At 47.2% G+C, this 20,847-nt stretch overlaps 1 protein-coding gene across 5 annotated transcripts; it reads left to right on the forward strand.

Annotated features, from left to right (window-relative positions):
* Window positions 1-2,606: 2,606 nt before the first annotated feature.
* On the forward strand, window positions 2,607-20,373 carry CHMP3 (charged multivesicular body protein 3). Of its 5 annotated transcripts, XR_003253326.1 has the most exons (9): window positions 2,607-2,714; window positions 7,473-7,533; window positions 12,139-12,318; window positions 14,406-14,527; window positions 15,688-15,802; window positions 16,445-16,596; window positions 17,134-17,260; window positions 17,449-17,508; window positions 19,681-20,373. XR_003253326.1 is itself a non-coding variant. In XM_026064612.1 (6 exons), the coding sequence occupies exons 1-6, from the start codon at window positions 2,670-2,672 to the stop codon at window positions 16,579-16,581; spliced, it is 660 nt and encodes a 219-aa protein (XP_025920397.1). In that variant the 5' UTR covers window positions 2,607-2,669; the 3' UTR covers window positions 16,582-17,006. The 5 variants fall into 5 exon arrangements, 1 of the variants encoding a protein (XP_025920397.1); XR_003253324.1 differs by lacking the exon at window positions 17,449-17,508 and having other exon boundaries at window positions 17,071-17,260; XR_003253325.1 differs by having other exon boundaries at window positions 17,449-20,373.
* Window positions 20,374-20,847: the final 474 nt, after the last annotated feature.

Consider the following 20,847-nt stretch of genomic DNA (forward strand, 5'->3'; position numbering starts at 1 on the left):
TTTCTGTGCCTTTACAGAGAGCTGGGAGCCTGGTGGCCGCCAAGTTGTCTGGTGTTGCTTCCTCTCTGCGGGGTGCCTGGGCACCGTCTTTGCAACACCAGAAATGTCTCGTGCGCCTGGTTGCCAGGCTCTCTGCCAGGAGGATGCTTGCCTACTTACTGCAAGGGCTGCTGTTAATTATGAATAATTATGAATACCTTTTCCTTTCTCGTTTCCTTTCTCCTAGTGCAATACTGCAGCAGGGGGAGGGGATAACAGCAGCAGCTCTCCCGTGCCCCCAGAAGTAATTTTCCCTTCACTTGAGGCCTGTCAGTTCGTGCCCTTTATCTGTCATTGCACTGGGAGCAGAGCAGGGCAGAGGCATAACGAGGATAAAGAGCGTTTCTGCTTCCGGCTCGTGCTGCAGTGGCGCCTGGTCGTGCGCTTACGGTGCACAGCTGTGCTTGTGATCTGTGGCGTTTCAGGAGGGCCTGGAAGCCCGCGCTGAACCAAGGCCTTGCGGCCTCAAAAGGGGAGATGCAGGAAAGCTCCTGCAAAAAGAAGTAACCTTATAGTTGATGTGCTAAAGTTAAAATTGGGAAATACGAAGACAATGTAACCTACGTTGCTGTAGAAAGAAGGATCTTGTGCACAGCACAAGCCGTTTAATTGCAGCTAGGTGTTGGCGAATGCAGAAACTGCTCTTGTAAAACACACAGGACTGGCGGGATGGGAGATGTTCGACACCGTGCAAACAGCAGCGCCATGTCCCTTGAACTGAAGGGATGAAAATCTACCACTGTAAGGCAGTGGGGTAATCCTGGGACGGGAAAGGTGTATTTCGGGGGAGTCTTATGGCCACGAGGTGCCTTTTCCCCAATGCCTGAGCCTTCTGCGGCTGAAAGGTTCAGAGGTTACCCCGTTTTCCAGGCAGCTCTGCCGCTGGAAAGTCGATTTTGTAACGCAAAGCCTGGGTCCAAGCAGCTTTGCTTCTGCGTAAGAGCACATGTGTGGGTTCAGTTTTTACTTCCAGACCGTTACACATGCCTGTTGCGGCTGACAACTTTTAATGACCTCGGTTGCTCTGCCAGTCCAATTCTTTCCATAAGTGACGTGACCTGCTGTTTAATTAGAAGAAGAGCAGCAGAGGGCACATCTGCGTGACCAGTCCATAGCTGTAACTAGAGGTTTGATGTCCTTGTGTCTGTCTGTTAGCCTACACTACGTAAGTTGTCATGATCCAGCTCCCGGAGGACACATCTGCTTCAAAACCTGCAGCAGTAGGGTAGCGTAGCGGTGGTCACAACAGGAAGGAAAAAGTGGTCGGTGGTTGGATGTGTTTGTTACGTGAAATGTTTGTGTCGGGAGCAGCGGAGACATCTGAGCAGGATTATTTTCCGTGGGGTGCAGAATCGCCGACAGCTCTCACCCTGGCATGTTGACAGTTTAAAAAGAGGAGAACGAACGAAAAAGGCTGCGCCTGTAGCAAGGTCAGCGGTTTCCCTGCTTGTTTTGCCTTGCTGAGCTGGACTGTGCTAGTATTCATCAAGTGCCTTGTGTTACTGGGATGATAAATGTGCTGAAGTACTGTGTTTTACTCTGACATCTCAGGCCCGAAAGCTGGTGACCAAATGTAAATAAAAAATGTCACCTGATTGATTTGAGGTTACTTAGGTCAGTGGCCTTAATGAGGGCAAAGGGGTAGTGAGGGTGTTTCGTTCCGCTGTTGAGAGGGGAGAGATTTAGATCCTCTGGAAAGGGCTTTTTCTGTCTCGCTTCCCACAGCTCCTGCTCTGCTAGGCTAGCTTTCCTGCTGCTGGTACCCAGCCCAAAATGAGAGCTCCCTTTTCTAAAGCGTATTTAGTCCAGTCTGCATTGGGCCTAGGAAGGGAGAAGACAAAGGTGAACTGTACGTTTTTGTAACTCTTATTCAAACGGCTTTCTCTAGGAATCCAGTAAGGCGGGTACCTCTAATTGTACGTTTCTGCAATTAGATTAAGCTACTCGCACCCTCTCCATCCTCAGCGTTTCTGCTGTTTCTGCGCGTGGATGACTATTCCCGTGCCTGGGGCGCTGGGAGGTGGCACGAGCCACGGCCCCAGCGGGGTAGCTCCCGGCTGGCCGGCAGCTTTGGCCGGGCCAGGCTGCAGTGGACTGCGGGAGGTGGACGTGGGCCGGGACGTGCTCCAGGCCAGAGCCCCATGTCGCAGGGGGACGCGGGAGGCAGACGCGGGCCAGGCCTTGCCAAAAAGGCGCTCGCAGCCGAAGACAAGGCGGACAATGCTGAGTTTTATTTATCAGTCATTATCTCTTTCTCTTTGGCTCCCCTGTGGGTCCGCCTGGGGCACAACCGCGTCTCCAAGGGAAAAGGCTCGAAAACGAGTGAGATTTAGCCCTTGCGTGGCCGATTTTTACAAATATTCTGAGTACGCTCCCTCCTCCCCCCCCCCAGCCGGCGGCGCATGCGCAGTAGCGGCGCGGGCGGGGCAGGGCTGCGCGCATGCGTAATGACCGACCTGCGCCGGGGGGTTCAGGGCCAGCGGCGCATGCGCAGTGGCGGCTAGTGGCCCTTGCGCGCTGTCGCCTGCGCGCCGCCCCGCCCTGTGGTGGCGTCGTAGGGGGGGGAGGGGTGGGGACGGGACGGCTACCCGGAAGGGTCAGAAGGCGCGAGGCGAGGCGCGGCTGCCGCCATGGGCCTCTTCGGGAAGACCCCCGAGAAGCCGCCCAAGGAGATGGTGAGGCCGCGGGTGTGAGTGAGGGAGTGTGAGTGAGTGAGTGAGTGTGAGGGGGGAGGGAGGGTGTCCGCGGGCCCGGCGGCRCCGTTGCCATGGCGCCGGGCGGGGGCTGCGGCCTGTGCGAGGGAGGCGGCCCGGCCCCGGCCTAGGCCCCGGCCCGGGGCGCATCCTCGGCCCGCTCTGAGCTCTTCTGCCTTGTAAACAGCTCGCCGGCGTCGTGGAGGGCGTCGTGCGCCCGAGGCAAAGGTGGCCTCGAGCATGGGAACGGCCGAAGTGGTGGGTTTCGGTTGGTTTTGCTTTGGGGTTTTTTGGGGGGTTTTTTTGAGTCTGCTGGTTAGGACTGGTTTCCCTCAGTTTTYTAATGTAATAGTGAAATAATCAAGATTCTGACTGACTTCAGCGCTGTCTTTCAGAAATTGCCACTAATGTATCAATCAAAAATCTGCTGTTGGTGGGAAGGGATAGATGCGTAGTAGATACATCGAAGATGGTGTTTTAAAAAAAAAAAAAAAAAAGGCAAAAAGGAGAAGGTGACACATACCAAAGGTGAAGGCTTGGAAGAACTGCTGTGTCCAAGATGTTCCCTGCCGCTTTATAACAACTAAGTCCTGGGGGCAGGTTGTCGTCATCAGTTACCGGTTGATAGCGTTGGGTGAGCAGTGTCCTTCTGCCTGCGTACGCTCTGCTCCTCTGCCTGCGTCAGAGCAGCACGCAGGTTGGGTGTAATTTCCTCTGTTTGTGAGCAGGGTTGGAAGATGTCACAGAGAGAAACGTGGTTTGGAGACTGCTGCTCTGGATGATGGAAGAGAGGTTATACTGCACTGCTTATTTCTTGTCTTTTCACGTCTGACAGACCACTTGGTACCCTTCCATAACTGACAAACATGTTGTGTGTTTCAGTGTCACAGCTGACAGCGTCTCTGCATGCCGCCTTCAAGCTGTTTGCAGAAAAGCTTGCAAAGGCACTGTGAAACATCCCTGTCTGAACACAGGGAGGACGACTGGTGTTGTCCTGCCGTCATGAGGACGTTCTTGAGGTGGCTGGCCAGCATGGTGACTTGGCAGGCCATAACAGAGGTGCTGGCTAACCCATCGATAGGAAGGAATTTCCTTCCTCCTGTCTTTAACTGTGCAGCCGTAGAAGTAAGAGGAGGAGAATTCTTTCAGCTCACTAGGACGTGATGGGGAAACGACACCATTTATCTCATATCGGCTAGCAGCTGCTACATGAGATACTGTTCCTGAGCAGATCTAAAGATGGCAGCCTGGTCAGCATCCAGCACCACAGGAGGTGGCTGGTGGTGAGAAGAGGCTGGGATATTTTGTGACGGTGTTAATTCAGCCTGGATTCGTTTGTATGCTCGTCCTCCCTCATTGAGAGAGAACCTGCTGACTGAATGATGCAAGGCAAACTTCTTCTAATCTTGTGAAGAATTAGCAAGACGTTTCAGCCTGTCTAAAGTCACAGGGTCTTCTGTACGTTTAATGCCATGTCTGAACTGACTGAGCTAAAAAAGTGCTTTACCTTCAGCGTAGTCCAAGCGGTTTATGTTGGCGTACTTGGCTTGGCGCTTGCTGGCGGACTCTCCTGTGCAGTGCTGTGGGAGCGACGTGTGTACTTGTCGGAACTGGAAGCAGTGTAGCTGCGTCAGTGTGGTGCTGTGCCTGGGGTAATCAGCCTCACTTAGTCAGACTGCTTCTGTGCCCAGAAATACTACCTTTGTGTCGCGTTAGGCCACRGTTTTTAGCCGCATCCTCGGTGTCCTGCCTGAGACCAGCAATACAGCTTTTTTGCTTCCCTATGAGTTGCTATGTGTGATGTACCTGGAAGCATCCAATGGTCTATAAGCAGAATTTAGACAAGGGTAAAACGGAGAAGTCAGCTGATACTCACAATTAAATGCCCGCTTTCCCACATGGCTGTGCTGTGTGGCTCTTACATATATACAGAATCACATTCTGAAATACTTCTGTGATGCTACCTAATGGATGGGTGCCGCTGGGGTCCGGTCTTTAGGATCCTGCTTCCCCCTGCAGAGGCAAAGGGGTCTCCCCCTCCTCTCTCCATCCCGTGCGCAACCCTGGAGGTGAGCGGCAGAAGGACCAGGGCGCAGCTCTGCGGTCCTGAGGCCTGTGGTGTGAGGAGGGTTGTTCCAGGGCAGTATTAAAGATGAGCTATCAAGGATTTTCCCGCTGGCAGAGTTAGCAGAGACTGCTGCAAACATGCTGCCAGTCGTGGTTTAATGGTTTTGTTGTGCTGGGTTGTGCATCTTGGCGGCAGGAAGCTGTGAATCCTGCTACAGTTATTTGGGCAGTTGCCGACTGTGCTTGTTCACGCACACGTAATAAATGCTGGCTTGTCCTAGGATACGAGTTTTAGAAAAAAATCCCTGGGGGACGTTGTGTGTGACACTTGACAGTTGGCCAGCCAGAGTTCAGTCGTGTCTTACCTCCTCCTTGCTCCCTGTCCCTCCAGTGTAGGCACACTCGAAAGGGGGACCTTCTCGGCCTCTTAGCGGGAGGAGCTTTGCACCCACGTGCAATTTTCTGCCCCATCCCCTGCTCTGAAGAGTAAGAGAGGAGGCTGCAGTCGGTCCTGCTAATTTTTTTTTTAATAATAAACCAGGATTCTACTAAAAGCTATAGCTACAGGAGCCTTCTAAATCCTGTCAACACTTCTGAGTGCCGATGACGTGTGCGCACAGAACTAGGCAGGGTTTTTTTCGTTTTGTTTTGTGCAGCCGGCCTTGTGCTGGGGCAGCGCGGGTTGTGGTAGTGTTCGGTAGTCAAAATATGGTGGTGTTAATCGTGATTGGGAGCATTGCTGCTGAGACCAGTAAAAGTATTGTGTTCTGGCTTGTGTTCTGCTGAACTGAAGAATACTCTTTCTACAGTTTTGTTCCAAAGTTTATTCAGGTTAAAAAAAAAAAAAAAAAGCTTTTTTTTGTGTGTGTATTTGAAAAAACCTCACCTTATTCACTTAAACCTCAGGCTGATTTTCATATGAAACTACTCAAACAGCAAACTAAACTTCTTGAGTGACCTATGTACATGTGTATACAGTATGGAAGTGTATCCTTGAACTAGAGAACTTCTTAATCCTTGGGGGAGTTTAGATACCGGGCAACATCTGTTGTACTGATAGACGTAATCTTAGTAGTATCACAGCTCTGAACGTATTTGGCACTGTGTTCATATGCAAGCGTTATCTCCTGATTCTTGGTTCTGCTTTTGCACAGCACCTCTCTGTTCTGCTTCCCTTCCTCCTGCAGGAGCTTCCAGTTTTCCTCTGGACACCTGGCAGCTGCTGCCTGTGTGATGTCCCTGCGACCAGAGAGGTGGTCGGGGGCGAGTGGTGCTCCCACCTCCATCGGCTCCCCGTGCTGGCAGAGGCAGGAGTGGAGAGAGATCTTAGTAGGTCCCCGGAGGAAAGTATACAGGGGGTGGCTGTGTTTTGGATTAAGGAATCCTGCTGGGATTTGATCCCCACCAAACGCAGGAGAGGGGGAGCAGTTGATAGGCTGGAGGACAGAGTTGCCGTTCAGAGAGACCTTAGCGAGCTGGAGGAGCGGGCCAGCAGGAACRTCATGATGTTCAGGTGCGCAGAGTTGTGTGCGCGGACAGACGCGTCCCTCTACTGAGGTACAGCCCAAGGACTGACCAGCTGGGCAGCAGCTCGGCAGGAAGGGACCTGGGGCTCCCGTGGAAAACAMGGTGAACATAAGTTAGCGGTGTGGCTCTGCAGCGATGTAGACAAACCGTTTACTGGGCTACCGTAGCCCAGTGTAGTCATCGAGTTGAGAGAAGTGCTTATGCAGTTATTCTACTGTATGTGGCCTTCAGGAGGCCACATCTGCAAAACGGTGTCCTGTTTTGGGCACCCAGTATGGGAGAGATGTCAGCGAACTGGGGAGAGTGCAGCAGGGGGCTGCCAGGATGGTCAGGGGATTGGAGCGCGTGACGTGAGGAGAGGCTGAGGGACCTGGGCTTGTTGTAGCCTGGAGATGAGAAGGTTAAAGGGAAGGATCTAAAAACTTTCACTGATTGTAGCAGATTTATACTGAAGACAGAGCCGGACTCTTTTTGGGTGTGCCCAGCAGAAGGGAAAAGAGGCAACAACCACAAGCTGCAAGAAGAGGATTTTTGATTGGACRTAGGGAAGGCTCTTCACCGCGACAGCGGTTAAGTGCTGGGACAGACGCCCAGGGCGGCTGTGAATTCTCTGTCCTTGGAGAGTACCAAAACTGAATGGACAAGGCCCTGAGCAAGGCCCTGTCCGTCTCTGAAGTTAGCCCTGCTTTGAGCAGGGGGTTGGGCTGGAGACCTCCTAGGGTTCCTTGTGACAGAAGTTCTCCAGTGCTTGTGCGCGCTGCGGTGGTGGGATTCTTGGTGCTGGCATCTTGTGCCAGAGTTTCTACCTTATGGTGAAATCCCCAGAAGCAAGTTCCCTCTGCGCAGTGACGTCTGATCAGCCGGGACGTGGGAAGTTAGTGAGGCAACGAGTGTCTCTGGTTCACAGTTCACTTCCTTCTTAACCCTTCATCTAAATGTTAAGAGTATGGCAATACGTGGTGGCATCTGTGAAATACTTATTTGTATTTGAATAATAAAATAGTCAAATATCATTCCTACCTTGCAGTCTGTGYGTTTTGAAGTGCTGCTTTTGATATTGGCTGGTTAAGTTGCATCAAAAGGACAGCTTGTTTTTGGTTTTTAATCAGGAATTTCAAGTAACTCTCATGCTTTCTCTTTTTTAAGGTCAATGAATGGTCCTTGAAGATAAGGAAAGAAATGCGGGTGATTGATAGACAGATCAGAGGTTTGTGCTTCTGTCTTCTTGTTTCCTTTTTTTCTTTTTTTTTCCTCCTTTCTGTGACAGCATCCAATTTTTTTTTCTTTTATTGTTAAAAAATGGTGGTGGGGGGGAGCGGGAGCGGAAACTGTGAAGTTTAATAACCTGGGATACTCTACTGTACCTGGAATAAAGGAAGAAGAGTGCAGTCCTGGGGCTGGGCTTGGTCTGTGGTACAAAAATGGCATTTCTCTGAAGTTCTCCGAGTGAAATTTTCAAAAGAACCTGAATGTTTTATAATCTAGTAAGACTTAAGGCTCTTACCCATCTTATCAAATGGGACTTATTATCCAAAACTTCATCTGCATCAAATTAATGAACAGGACCGGTATGGTGTATAATTCCAGGTGTAGAAAGCCCCAGTGGTATGTACTGGCTTGAAGCGCGTATGCTGAACAAATGCAGCTTCCATGTCAGCTTGAGGAAGTGACAAATAGAAGTAAGAAGTGGAGACTTTTTCTTTACTCAGTGGGTGTTTTGCCATTAAATTATGGACACGACACTTCCGAAGGTGTTTCGAGAAGTGGAGGGGTTGCTTAATACTGAACTGCAGCTCGTTCACTTTTCTTGCTTTCTTTTCTGACCATCATCCCAGAGGCTGAAGACAGGTTTTGAGCTAGATTCTGATTTTCCCTTTTTGGCTTCTTACCCTCTTCCTGCCCTCAGGATGTTGGTCCATGGGATGCCCTGGTAGGGGATATTTTGTATCAGCATTTGGTTATGGGGTGGATGCCTGTTTTGAGTGACTCTTTGTTCTGCTATTTTCTGCCTTCCCCCATTCCTCCCCCACCCCACAGCTCTGGAATAAGCTGGCAGGGTTCATAATTTCTCCCACTTGGTTGGAGGGAGATGCTCTCGASTCTCATGAAGTACAAAGTCTGTCCTTGTTCTCATCTGGAAAATGCAGACAGGGTTTATGCCTCTTCCAGGAAAACTGATACACAGGGATGTTTATTACGCTGGTGAGTTGTTTTGAATTCTCCAGGGCAGTTTGTGTGGCTGTATCAGGCACAGACCAGCTGAAAAATGCAGTAAGACTCTGATCCTATTAGCAAACTATGTTTGAGATCAGAGATCCCATATTTTATGGGAGCAAACTACCAACGAGTTCACCATTGATGATTTTGTGAAATTTTGGTTTCCTCTCAACTCTATAAATACTGTGATACTTCACATGGTCTGTATATATATATATATTAGGTTACAGACTAGTCTGATATCTTGATGTGGATGGAAATCTAGTTGTTATGTTGTTCTCTCTCTCTCTCTCTCTCTGTGTGTCTGTATACGTATTTAAGTGTTACATTCAAAGAAATATGGTTTAACACTTAACAGTTTAGACTAAACACCAACCATCTGTAATTCTGATAGTGCTCCCTAAAATCAAGTGCCAGATATCTTTATGATGCTCATACTCTGCTAGGATTTAACATCTCCCTAAAGTGACAGGTGTGGAAGCATGTGGGACTGCTGGACACTTATCAGGCCAGCAGGCTGCTGCCGAAAGATGGCAGGCACATGCCACCGAAGGGTTTTTACTCACCCTGATCGGATTCTGCTGTGCTTTGCCCTTTCAACTGACATTTTACACAAGAAATCTCTACAGTCTTTGAGTAAGGATGCTGAGGTAGGACCTGTCTTAGTTTCCCTTGGGAAGGCTGTGCTAGATGTGTTTTGATAGAGCAACAGTCAAATCCACCTGGGTTTGACTGAGCAGGCTTGGATCGCTTGAACAGTTGGCTCCCCCGGTTAGCACCGTTCCTAATATAGCAATGCTCTGTTTCAGACCATCTGCCGCTGGCTCGTTCTTGTTGCGATGACTTTTGTTTAGTATGATTTGCTTTTGAGGGCTTGGATGTTTGAAGAATTGGAAGGTGTCCCCTGTGATTTCAGAAGCAGATTTTGAGAGCTGGAGTAACGTAATAACTTTGTTGATCTTTTCACGGGAGGAGCTGGAGCCGCCCTCGCCTGTGCTCCGCACCGCTTTGCGTCTCTGCGCTGTGCTCTGCAGCAGTGGCACACGACGGCGGTGGAGGGGAGCAGTGCATTGACCTTGTCTCACTAAAGGTGCAGTCCTGGCATCGACCCTCGAAGCCCGAACTCGTCGTTCTTGCACATTTGTGTCACTGCTCTCACATTCAGCCGTGTGTCCTGTAAGCAAAAGCCCCTGCCCAAGACCACCGCCGCCCGGCAGTAGGTTAGAGGTAGTGACAAAATGCTTGTGCTTGTCTTCAGTCTAACAAAACGAATGTCGTAATTCCTCAGTACCACCGAGGAGTTCTGTTACTAAAACTTGTTGTGGATGCGTCTTTTGGCTAGGTGGAGCCTGTGACGTAAAGCGCTTTTTTTTTTTTTTTTTTAAATACTTTTTTTAGCATCATGCATTCCTAGTACCTTGGACTGTTCTGTAAACGTCCATCATAACCGCTGCCCTCACGGCACCCCTAAGAAGCAGGGCTATATCTCTTAATCTGCTAAAGAGAGTCTTTGACCTGAGCAAGGTATGTGTTTTGGCGTCTCACCGCATTGCATTTGGCGGCAGAGCTGGGCACAGAGCCAGGCTGCACTGACCACCTTTCCTTGCCGTTGGACTGTTTCTGCTAATCCATCCTTACGGCAATCGTGTGACTAGATTCTGCCTGCAGAACAGTTACAATTTATGAGAAACRTGAGCCTTCTAAATGACAAATGTTTTGCCCAAAGCCTTTGGATTACTTTTGGTGCTTTCTGTTTTCTATTTCGCCACTTCAGCTGTTTGTCTTACCTGTTCTGATACGCTGGGACTTGGCCTGCTTTCATGTCTGACGTACAAACGGCTTCAAGCTCATGACCTTTCTGCAGCCACTAGGGAGGAAACAACAAGGAGTGTGTTCTTCTGAGACAGTTGCAGCCCTGCAGATATCCTTGTCCTAATCCTGCTTGGATTGGCAGGGAAAGATGCCACTGAGTGACACTGAGTGACTCATGCTGAGCGCGGGGTTCATCACTCCCACGTGAGAATCTGTGCTGCAGTCTCCAAGTCAGGCCTGTGCCAAGAAGTGTGTTTTAATGCCTTTAATTTTGCGAAAAGACAACTTCTGATTCTTGACTCACACCAGAGAGAAGTTATACACAGGCAAAAAAAGTGAGCAAAACCATTGCTGGAATCATTTGTTTTTGTGGCCATTTCCTTCAACGTTTTGCAGTAAAGTGTCCTTAAACATTGTTATTTGAATCTTTTATTTACTTTGCAATAGTTTCTTGCGGACCAACTTTGAGCCACATTTCATCAAAGGCTAATTCACTGCTGAGTCGGGAGAAGGAAGGGGCCGATTTAGCTCCTGCTCGTTCCCAAGTCTCTTAAGCAGCTTTTGCTGGTACCTGGAGCCAGCGTTGTCTGCCAAGATGAAAGTGTGAACGCTCACCTCGGATTTGCTGGAGAAACCTAGGTTAATTAAGGAAGCTTGTGTAGCGTACAGTATTTCAAATCCTGCTATTCGGTGTTCATGTGGCACAGACGTARTTCTGTGCACCTACTCTAGTGTGCTCATATCAAAACCTGTGAAAGCAGCTGTGTGCTCGGGGAGGCTGAAGAGTCTGTTTTAAGCTATGTTTAAAGATTTACCACCATACTAGTTTTCCCTGATGCATTATCCATAGCTTTGGCAGCAGACAGCTGTATAATTTGAATGTGCGAGTTTATATGCACAGCTAACGCACGTGTGTTAAATTACAAGCAGTAGAAACTCARGTACTCAACTCTTTAAGAACAAGTGCAAATTTGACTTAATGAGTGCCCGATGGAGGGGGTGATTATTCTGTCTGCAAGCACGAAGATTTTTTTGAGGGTAATGAACAAATCTGTAGTTTGAAATAGCTTTAAAAGTTTTGGAGACTCCTTTAAAAATTGACTGTGTAAGTAAGTGCCTACTCTTTAGAAATAAATAAATAAATAAGGCAGAGTATATCTAAAACCTTTTAGATTTTGAGAGATCAGTGTGATACCCGAGTGCCTTCTACAAATGTTCTACCTGCAATACCAGGAGAAAGGCATTTTAAGGGAAACTGAGGAGAGTTTTGCCCACGACAGCCCTCGCGTTCACATCACGTTGGGCAGATGGGTTACGCGTTGAGGGCGAAGCCTGCCATGGAAGTGTTTTGGCTAGTAAAATCCTCATCTTTCTCCTGCGACTGCTAGTTTTAAACTCCTTGTGGCTACTTTCTTCCTTGGTGAAGTGGAGCTGTTTGGTAATGAACATGGAAGAGGTGATCTTGTAAACAGCAAACCAGTACAGTAGCCTTAAACCGGTAATATTCCTGGCAAGTACTTGGAGTGTTCTAACTGCAAAGGAAATTAATAGAGCTGGATATTTAGTAATGGGGATTTTGCTCCTAATATTTAGCTGAATTAATCAGTTAACTTGTAAATCAGCCTAGAACAAGATCTTTCAGTACCAGATTGAATCTGAAATTAAGCAGAAACAATTGTATTTGCATTGAAGATACATCCCAACGAATGACTGGTTTCACTTCCAAATCCTTATCATCAGCTTGTGACTATTATTTGCTGTGTCTGATTTTTCTGTACTCCAGATATTCAGAGAGAAGAGGAAAAAGTGAAGCGATCAATAAAGGATGCTGCCAAAAAGGGTCAAAAAGATGTGTGTGTGATCTTGGCAAAGGAACTGATCCGCTCTCGAAAGGCCGTAAGCAAACTCTATGCGTCCAAAGCACACATGAACTCTGTTCTCATGGGGATGAAGAACCAGCTTGGTAAGCACATCTTCTAAGTCCAAACGCAATGACTCCTCTACCTTTAGAGGTGAGGTCTGAGTTTCCAGAATCAAGGTCAAATGCAGCCGGAGTTGGGAGAGCCTGAATTTGGAAGCAGACCTACTGTTGTTAAAGGTAGCTGATTCCAGGGGGCCTCGGGGAGCTTCCTCCTGTCCCAGCCCCATAGAGGAGAGGCTGCTGCGATTCTGTGTCCCCGCATCCAGCAGGGCTGAACACGTGTTCCCACAGGCACACGCACCCTCAGCAGTGCCTTTACCAGCACTCACGTAAACATGCGCGCACACACGTACAGAGCTTTCGCACAAACAAACAGCACCATTGGCCCAGTCCTGTTCTCCAGATGATTAGGATTGAGGTCCACTAGTAGACTATATGCTTGTGTGTGTACACACACACACAAAATATATGGGTCRCTTCAGCAGATGGTCTTAGAAACTCAGTCTGAGCTGGCCAGCTCTCTGGCAGCTTGCTCCAAACCCCTCGTTTGCCCCAGTTGCTGGCACCTGGACCTCTGAGCCCCTGAGCTGTGTGATCCCAAGCCAGGGGCTCGTACTTGGACCTCTTGTCCTACTTGCTGGCTAGTTCAGCGTGACACTTACTGGTGTTCACACATCTACACGCTCAAAATAGAGAATGCATCCACTCAGAAGACAGAAATAGGATTTAAAAGAATATAGGATAGGCTGCAAGGATCAAGCATATGGACCAGCAGCCTGTTCACACTTGACCAGCTGTGTTTTGTCCCCTTTTCCTACCATTTTCCCTCTGTTTTCCCATAGTAAGTTTCTCATGTTCCCTTGCATTCCTGTAGTCCCTTGAAACATCCCATAATAGGTCTTACTCAGTCCAAAAATGCCCTTTCCCCTGCATCCCATGAGTCCCGTACCCCTGCAGGCTGCTGTCACTCATTCTGATAAGCTCTGTCAAGCGAGGTTTACTTCCTTCAGTGGAATTCCTTTCATCTAGTAGATTATTATTGTTTCTCTAGTAGGAGTCTGAGGACACGTAGTGCTAAGTGGAGATGTGGGGGGGGGTGGGGGGGTGATTTCCTTGATGTGGATGAATCATAGAATTTGCCCTGTGGCTTAATACGTGGTTCTCTGCATACCCTGCTTGATCCTCTGTGCTCCGCCGGGACCAGCATGTCCCTCCCTTACCCACACAAAAATCTCCTGCCCTAAGAGACTTTCTGCAAGGTTTCTTTCATACCTTGCTACGTTCCAGCCTCTAACAATAACACAGCGGAGAAACAGAAAAGTCGAGGAAAGACTTGGTTGCGGCTGCTTGGGGGAAGAAACCAAACGGCGCGGGCAGCTTCTCCCACTGGTGATGTCCTTTAGCCCACAGGCTATGGGACGTGACACTTAGGTCCAATTGCGTGTTGGAAGCCAGGCTGACTCTGCCCAGCTCCATTTAGAAGGAGGAGGAGGAGGAGGCTGCATTTGAGGAGGATGCAGGGGAGGGAGGGGAATCAGTATTGTTTTTGCAATACAGCCACAGGCCAAAGTGCCGAAGGGGATCCATCTCGTGTATCCAGGCACCCTTGGGTGCCGGGCTGTACAGAGGGACAGGAGAGCAGCAGGGAAGTCCGGCCTCCTGGGGAGCTAGCTGGGGTTCAGCGTAAGGACTAAGCCAGGAGACGGGAGCCAAAGCAGGGCCAAAGGCAGGTGCTGACCCAGCCGGTGGCTCAGGCTGGCCTGTATCAAGAGTTAGCGAAGGAACCATGGGTGAATACTTCAGTCAGACTTGTGGCTGCCGAGAAGCCCAAGCGGGAGCTCCTCACAGGGCTCCTCTGTGAATCGGGTGCACGTGGGTTGATATCTCTTTGCAGGGACCCTGGATTGCTCCAGCTAATCATAGAGGACCAATATCTTTGCTAGAAATTTTTTCTGGTGTGGATTGGAGTTTAGCTTTTCCAGGAAGAAAGAAAAATAAAGCAAGCAGAATGTCCATTTTCTAAACAATATTACCTAAACGTAATTTATTTTCCTCCATGGAGGGAGGATATAGTTTCTCTGCTTTACGTGATGCAGGGATTGTTCAAGCTTTTCTATGCTTCTTCACAGCTGTTCTCAGAGTAGCAGGCTCACTGCAGAAGAGCACAGAAGTTATGAAAGCTATGCAAAATCTCGTAAAGATCCCTGAAATTCAAGCAACAATGAGAGAATTGTCCAAAGAGATGATGAAGGTAAGATCTGCAGCCTAAATAAGACTTAGGTAAACGAGAGAGTTGTCCTGTGTGCTGGAGTGCTGTGCACCCACTTCGATGGCCTAGGTGTCAGAGGGCTCATGCTTGGTGTTACACTGGGGTTAATGAATAATAAACAGGAAAGGAATTAGCGCATTAATAGCTGGGAACTGTATGGAGGGGGAAGGAAACCTCTGAAGCAGTGATATCTGCAGCATGTTTGGTGTAAAACTTGGAGCAGAAAAAGCCTGTCAGGTGGAGGATGGAAGGAGCAAGACCAGTCTCCATGGCTTGGTGATTCTAGTTGCAAGGGCTTGGGAGAGACTAAGGCTGAAAGCAGGATTCATGCCCATGCCCCAGTGACAGCCCCTATTGCTGAACTTTGGTCTGTTTGAGGGAGACTGAATTTTATTCATTCACAAAAGAAATTTTTCTCTGTGAAAGATGCACCAGAGTAGTGTTTCCATCTTACAACCCCCCCCCCCCCCAAAAAAAAAAACCAACAACTCTGATTTAAAGTATTCTACTTCTGTACTGGGGCTATTTGCTTTTCAATTACCACAACTGCTTTTTTTTTTTCCTTCTGTATTCTATTATTTAAAAGGTTAAATTGGCTCATTTCTTAACCGTCTTACTACTATGCACCAGAACAATTTGGCCATATTTAGGTTGCACGCCCTGTATAGGATTGTTTTTAAATGCAGATAGAAATAAGGGAAGCTTATGTCAAACACTAATTTTACAGAATGTTATACAATATGTTTCGTTACTGAACCATGCAAATTACAACTGCATCTGTGAGTGCAAACTTTGAGCAACCTCCATTACAAGTGTTTAGACATGCAACAGGAATGAAAAATAGCTTGGGGGGTTGAATACGAGAACATGCGTATTTAGTCCTTGATCTTCCTACCACTTTTCCCCATCTACCACTTGTACAGACACGTGCTTGAGAAGTAGCCAACCTCATGCAGCAGAGCAGCAAGCAAGTAGCAGGCCTAGCAGAGTAGTTTAGTGCTTGGATTAGCATAACCTGGCCTTGAAAGTAGGAGCGTAAAAGCCCAGTTCAGAGGCTGTGACTGATGTCTGTGACTCTGTCCTCCACCCTGTGACTCTGCACTTCCCGGGGCATCACATGCTGCCTTTTTGTTTGCTCCTAGGCTGGTATTATAGAAGAAATGTTGGAGGATACTTTTGAAAGTATGGAAGATCAAGAGGAAATGGAAGAGGAGGCAGAGATGGAAATTGATAAAATCCTCTTTGAAATAACAGCCGGTGAGTTTGCGCATCTCTGCAGAGAGTGGGGTCTTGTTCCCGCTGTTTTAAATAGCGAGACACAGCAATTTCAACCTTCATATATTCTGACTTAACAATTGCCATCTCCCTGTAGTGTCTTTGACTTTGCTAAAGTATCAACTGGTGTCTGCTTGGTTCTAACACAGGCTTTAACAAATCAGTAGATCTTAACAAGATGGATCTGATATTTTCAAGTAGATGTACATATTATTAATGAAGACAGGCAATCAACTCAACTTTATTGCCTCAATTTTTAGGCTGTGTTGGGATTCCTGGCTGTAAAATGCTGTTATTGAATAAGGAAGAATGACTTCCAGCTTACAATTTATAGAGCTATTTTCTACCCTGTTAGTTCCTTGACTTAAATAATGCTTAGAATGCTCAATTCTCTGCCTGAATTTGTATAATCAGTAGAATTGTGCTCAGCTGTAAAAACTAAAGCAAAGCTCCCCAGCTCCTACCCTGCTGCTCTCTGCTGTCCCCTTGTGACCTACTGCTGGCTACACATCCTTTGTGACTTCTCACATCCAGCTTCTTGGATTATTTTAAATAGATGCACCTGAGAGCTGTTACTTGCTAAGAATTAATGCATACTGAGGAGCCTTTTTCTGTTGTTTACAGGGGCCTTGGGTAAAGCACCCAGTAAAGTCACAGATGCTCTTCCAGAGCCAGAACCCATGGGAGCTGCTGCTGCTGCTGTTGATGAGGAAGAAGATATTGAAGCAATGCARTCACGATTAGCTACTCTCCGTAGCTAAGGGTGAAATGAATGTGTACAGTTTGCCCTTTTTTTTTTGCAAGGGGATATTCTATCTTTAAAATGCAAAACTTAATAAGTGAAAATACTTTCTGTAATATATGTATTTTTTTCTTCCTGGGGATTATATTCTCCAAGAACATATTGTAATATATTTCTCCTTGGGGACTGCATTCTACAGAGATTATTTTACCATTTTCTGTTTAGCCTGTATCACCTGTGAGAAGTTATGGTGAAATGGCAATGGTGTTGTAATGGTATCAGGTTTCAGATACAGGGTCTTTAAATATATTCTTAGCCTCAAGCAGCATCCTTCCCTTAAAGGGCACTTTGGCTTAATCTGCTACCAAAACCCTTTAGTGGTATAAAAATCTTTTGTTTTTTCTGAGTCACTACAAGTTTTATTAAAGCTGCTTTTAACAGTTACTCCTTTGAGTCAGTTCAGTTTGCATCATTTTAAACTGTTTTTCCACAACTGTTGGTTTTACAGCACTTGCTGCATTTACCTGAAGCTTTCTTTCAGAGCAGCTGTCGAATAGAAATTCTCTTCCAGCTCTATCCAGGCATCCCATGTTCACTGGAGAGTCCTGTCTAGCCCAGCCAGCATCGGGCTGCCGAGCCTGCTGGGTGGCATTCCTTCAGAGATAGCTAAGCACAGGCTACCCTGAGTTCTGCCCCAGGTAAGGACTTCTTCTCATGGGTAAGACAATACTAGTCCTGCCTTGTGCTGACAGGAGAGCTAATGTTTCTCCCTTAAGTCTGAGGATACAAAACAGTTTCYTGCATGAGAACCGATTGCTCATCTGCCTTGTATTCTCTTCCTTTCCCTTTATTCAAATGACACTGTGCCTTACCTGCTGCTCTCCAGGAGCTTCTCCGGAACTGTTTCATCCTAGGGAATCCATCTTTGCAGGCAGCTGTGCTCCAGGTAAATGACTGGAGAAAGCTTCCAGGAGGCACTGATCTCACTCTCCCTGTGATTCAGCAGGCCACAGAACTGGACTAGTGCAGGACATGTACCTCACGTAGATGCTTCTCTGGSAGATGGGTACAAGCCCTACTTGAGCCCCTCAGGTTGCTCTCTCCTTTTGATCTTGCCACCTTTGGCAGTGGAAGCACAGAAGCCCTGCCCATTGCTTTATTTCTTACTCTAAGATACTTGTGAATAAGAGCAGCTTCTAAAAGGGGCCAGAAGAGAAGGCAAACGACAGCCCTGCCCGCTCCTGCAGCAGTTCTGTGATTGTACAGAAACTCATGATGGCAACCCTGGGAGACAGGCTGACAGCACTAATAAAAAAGTGACACACAAGTCACAGGTTTTGCCTTCCTCTTCTCACAGCCCAGTCTCTTTGGGGGGTACAAGACAGCAGCTGAAGTACTTCTGCCTGAAGGAAGAGGAGCACTTGGGGAAGGGTTAACCTCAATCCTTTGTGGGAAAGCAGTCAAGAAGAAAGGTAAAAACTCCCTTAGACAGACCTGCAACTGACTGAAGTCAGTACAGCACCATGGCAGAGCCTGTATTCTCCCATCCCATTCAGGGAACAGAGAAGGCAAGAGCAAAGTCTTTCTCTACMCAGCATTTTGCACATGAGGGGGGAAAGGAGCGAAGCTGGGGAAAAGACACAGTTTGAGAAGATCTATTTAAAACAGGTGTGAAAGTGATGCAGAATCAGCTGACCCAGGTGAAAGATGGGGCTCATCTTGGTGAGAGCTACACTAACACACTCATGTTGTTGGTATAGTTTCACTAGACCCTGAAGYGGCCAGGCCTCCTCTTCTGACCCGGCTCTGCCAAATGAAGTGATGTCTACTGCTCTTGCAGCCAGAGGTTCATCCGATCTGGGACCAGAGCTGACCCCTTCTGAAGTTTCAAGATTTACAAAACTAAGCCCAATCTCCATTCTCCTGGCCTCTTCCAAACTTCTCCTAGGAGAAGCATTTTGTGGCCCATCATAGCTGCTGAGCAGTAGCATGTGTTATCCACCTCTGGTCATCTGCAAACCTGTGTGTAAGAGCACACATGCTGTAACAGAGGACAGTAGTTTTTGCAGGCGAACAGCTGCTAGGCAGAAGCCTTGATCTATTATTTTGTTACAATCACTGAAGCACTGAACTGTTGAAAGAGGAGTTCACTTAAAAGGGTCTGCATTTTTTTTAATCATTACAGCCTATTTATCCCACAATCATCAGTGGTGAAAACAGTCACCTGCTATTAAAGAGCACAGTACTAGGGTTAAATTTCAAGACAAGGAGAGGTGTCTCTAAGGAAAAGCTTGATTCAAGACTAGTGTCTAGACTTGCAAAAGGCACTTTGCAAAGTAAAGTAACTATCCCCCGTTTGTCTCTCACCTGAACACATCAGTCCTGTGAGAGCTTCACAAGCAAAGGAAACTACTTTTATGGAAGACTTACCCAAAGAAAACTAACCCTATAACTAACTGTTTTGCAACAGTAAGGGTGCAAGAACAGACAAGCCGCACAAACCGAAACCTGGATGTTATCCAGCAGGCTCCAGTTTCAACCATGAGAACAAGGAGACAAGCACAGTTCACCTTCATGGCAGCAGGTGGCAGAGACAAGAACATCTCACAACAGGCACATCCTCAACAGGCAGGACAGCCATAACTCTGACATGTAAGGGTTGTGCACGAATCTGAGTGTCTAACTCCAGTGTTCCACCTCTAAGGCAAACAATAGAAGATGGACAAACAGGACAGCTTGTTTCTTGTGGTCTTAACAAGCTGGAGAAGACAGATTGGAACAAGAAGAAAAGCACCAGAAAAGCAGCTAAAATTTTAGCTAAAAGACAGAATATAGATTGAGTAACAGCAAAGTTCCAAATCCAGCTTCAACGACAGGTCTCTACACATATACATATGACTCATTTCACTCACTGGGAGGTGAAATACCTTTACACCAGCTCCTCACAAGTACTCTAATTGKTTTTTTTGGATCCAGTTAGACTGCTTTATTTACTTTACACTTGCTGCTGCTGCAAAAAAAGATATTTTAGCTAAAGTATTGCCTTGTCTTTAAGGATACTTAACTAGTTGCTGTTCAAGCACAAAGTGCCAAATCAGCATTTTGTTTTTCCTTACAGAAGCCAGCTGAAGCAACTCAAGACAGGCCAGGCTATTTACTATCAGCTAGAGGTCTCAGCAAGTGGAAATGCAGGGAAGCGCTACCTAAACACAGCRAAGATCTGCAAGTGTTTAAACAGCATCACAACTAGCCCAAACTAAATGAACTGGATCATTTGTGCGTGCACAGGGAGCAGTACCAGTGCCCTTATACCATCTCACAGCTGCCTGAATTCCTCACCCAGCGTTATGGCATTTTTCTTGTGCTGCTGAATGTGCCTCCTACATGGAGGAAACATGAAGCCAGAGCCACTGGCTACCTCAGTTTGATCCACAGACCTCACAAGCAAGATCACCTCCCCTGGAGCAAGCCAATGAAGACAAGCTTCAGGAGGATACAAATACATCCTGGGCCAGGTTGTCAAGGGTGGCATCCCCAACTGGAGGAGGAGCACACACAACCCATACCCACAGTTGATTAATGTTTTCATTTTGCTTCTTTAGTTCTTCTGGGTGCTTGCTTTTTTCTCAATTTTGACACAATGAGAGAACAAATTACCTATTCACAGTAGACAAACTTTTTATGAGCCCATTTTATTCTAACTTGATTAAGAGACTTTTATTCCCTGCAAGTCAGAACAGGCTCAGCTTCATTTCAGATGCTGAAGAACAGAGGAAGTTTCTCCAAAATAAAGACTGTTACCTGAAACACACTCGGAACAGTTAATGCTGATTATTAGTAGCATGTGTAAGTAGCATGGGAAGAAGAATTTGCAGGGTTTTGGCTTWTGGCTAACTAGGAGGTTCCCCTCCTGCCTGGCTCTTTACAACAGCTATCCAGTGTATTATTTCAGTTGCTGAAAAGGACCTTAAAACCCAGAAAGGCTAGTTTTAGCTTAGCTAACCTTGTTAGATGGAAGATGCCCTTTCCCACTCTTGACCCCTTTGCCTGTTTTAAATTTATGATGCTTCCAATCTTGCCCTAAACAATTTTTAGAGCAAAGTGCCTTTTAAAGACTGAAGTTGTACATCTCCTTTGATACAGACGATAGTGCCAGTATTGGTTGAGAAGCAGTAATCCAGCTAAGCCACACTTTGGTTAATGAAAAAAAGCTATGCACAGAATTATCGCTAAATTCAATACCTTAAGCCTTCAGATTTTTCTTAAAAGCAGACAAACAGTATGA

Source organism: Apteryx rowi, unplaced genomic scaffold, assembly GCF_003343035.1.
Source record: "Apteryx rowi isolate R43461 unplaced genomic scaffold, aptRow1 scaffold_22, whole genome shotgun sequence".
Taxonomy (NCBI): domain Eukaryota; kingdom Metazoa; phylum Chordata; class Aves; order Apterygiformes; family Apterygidae; genus Apteryx; species Apteryx rowi.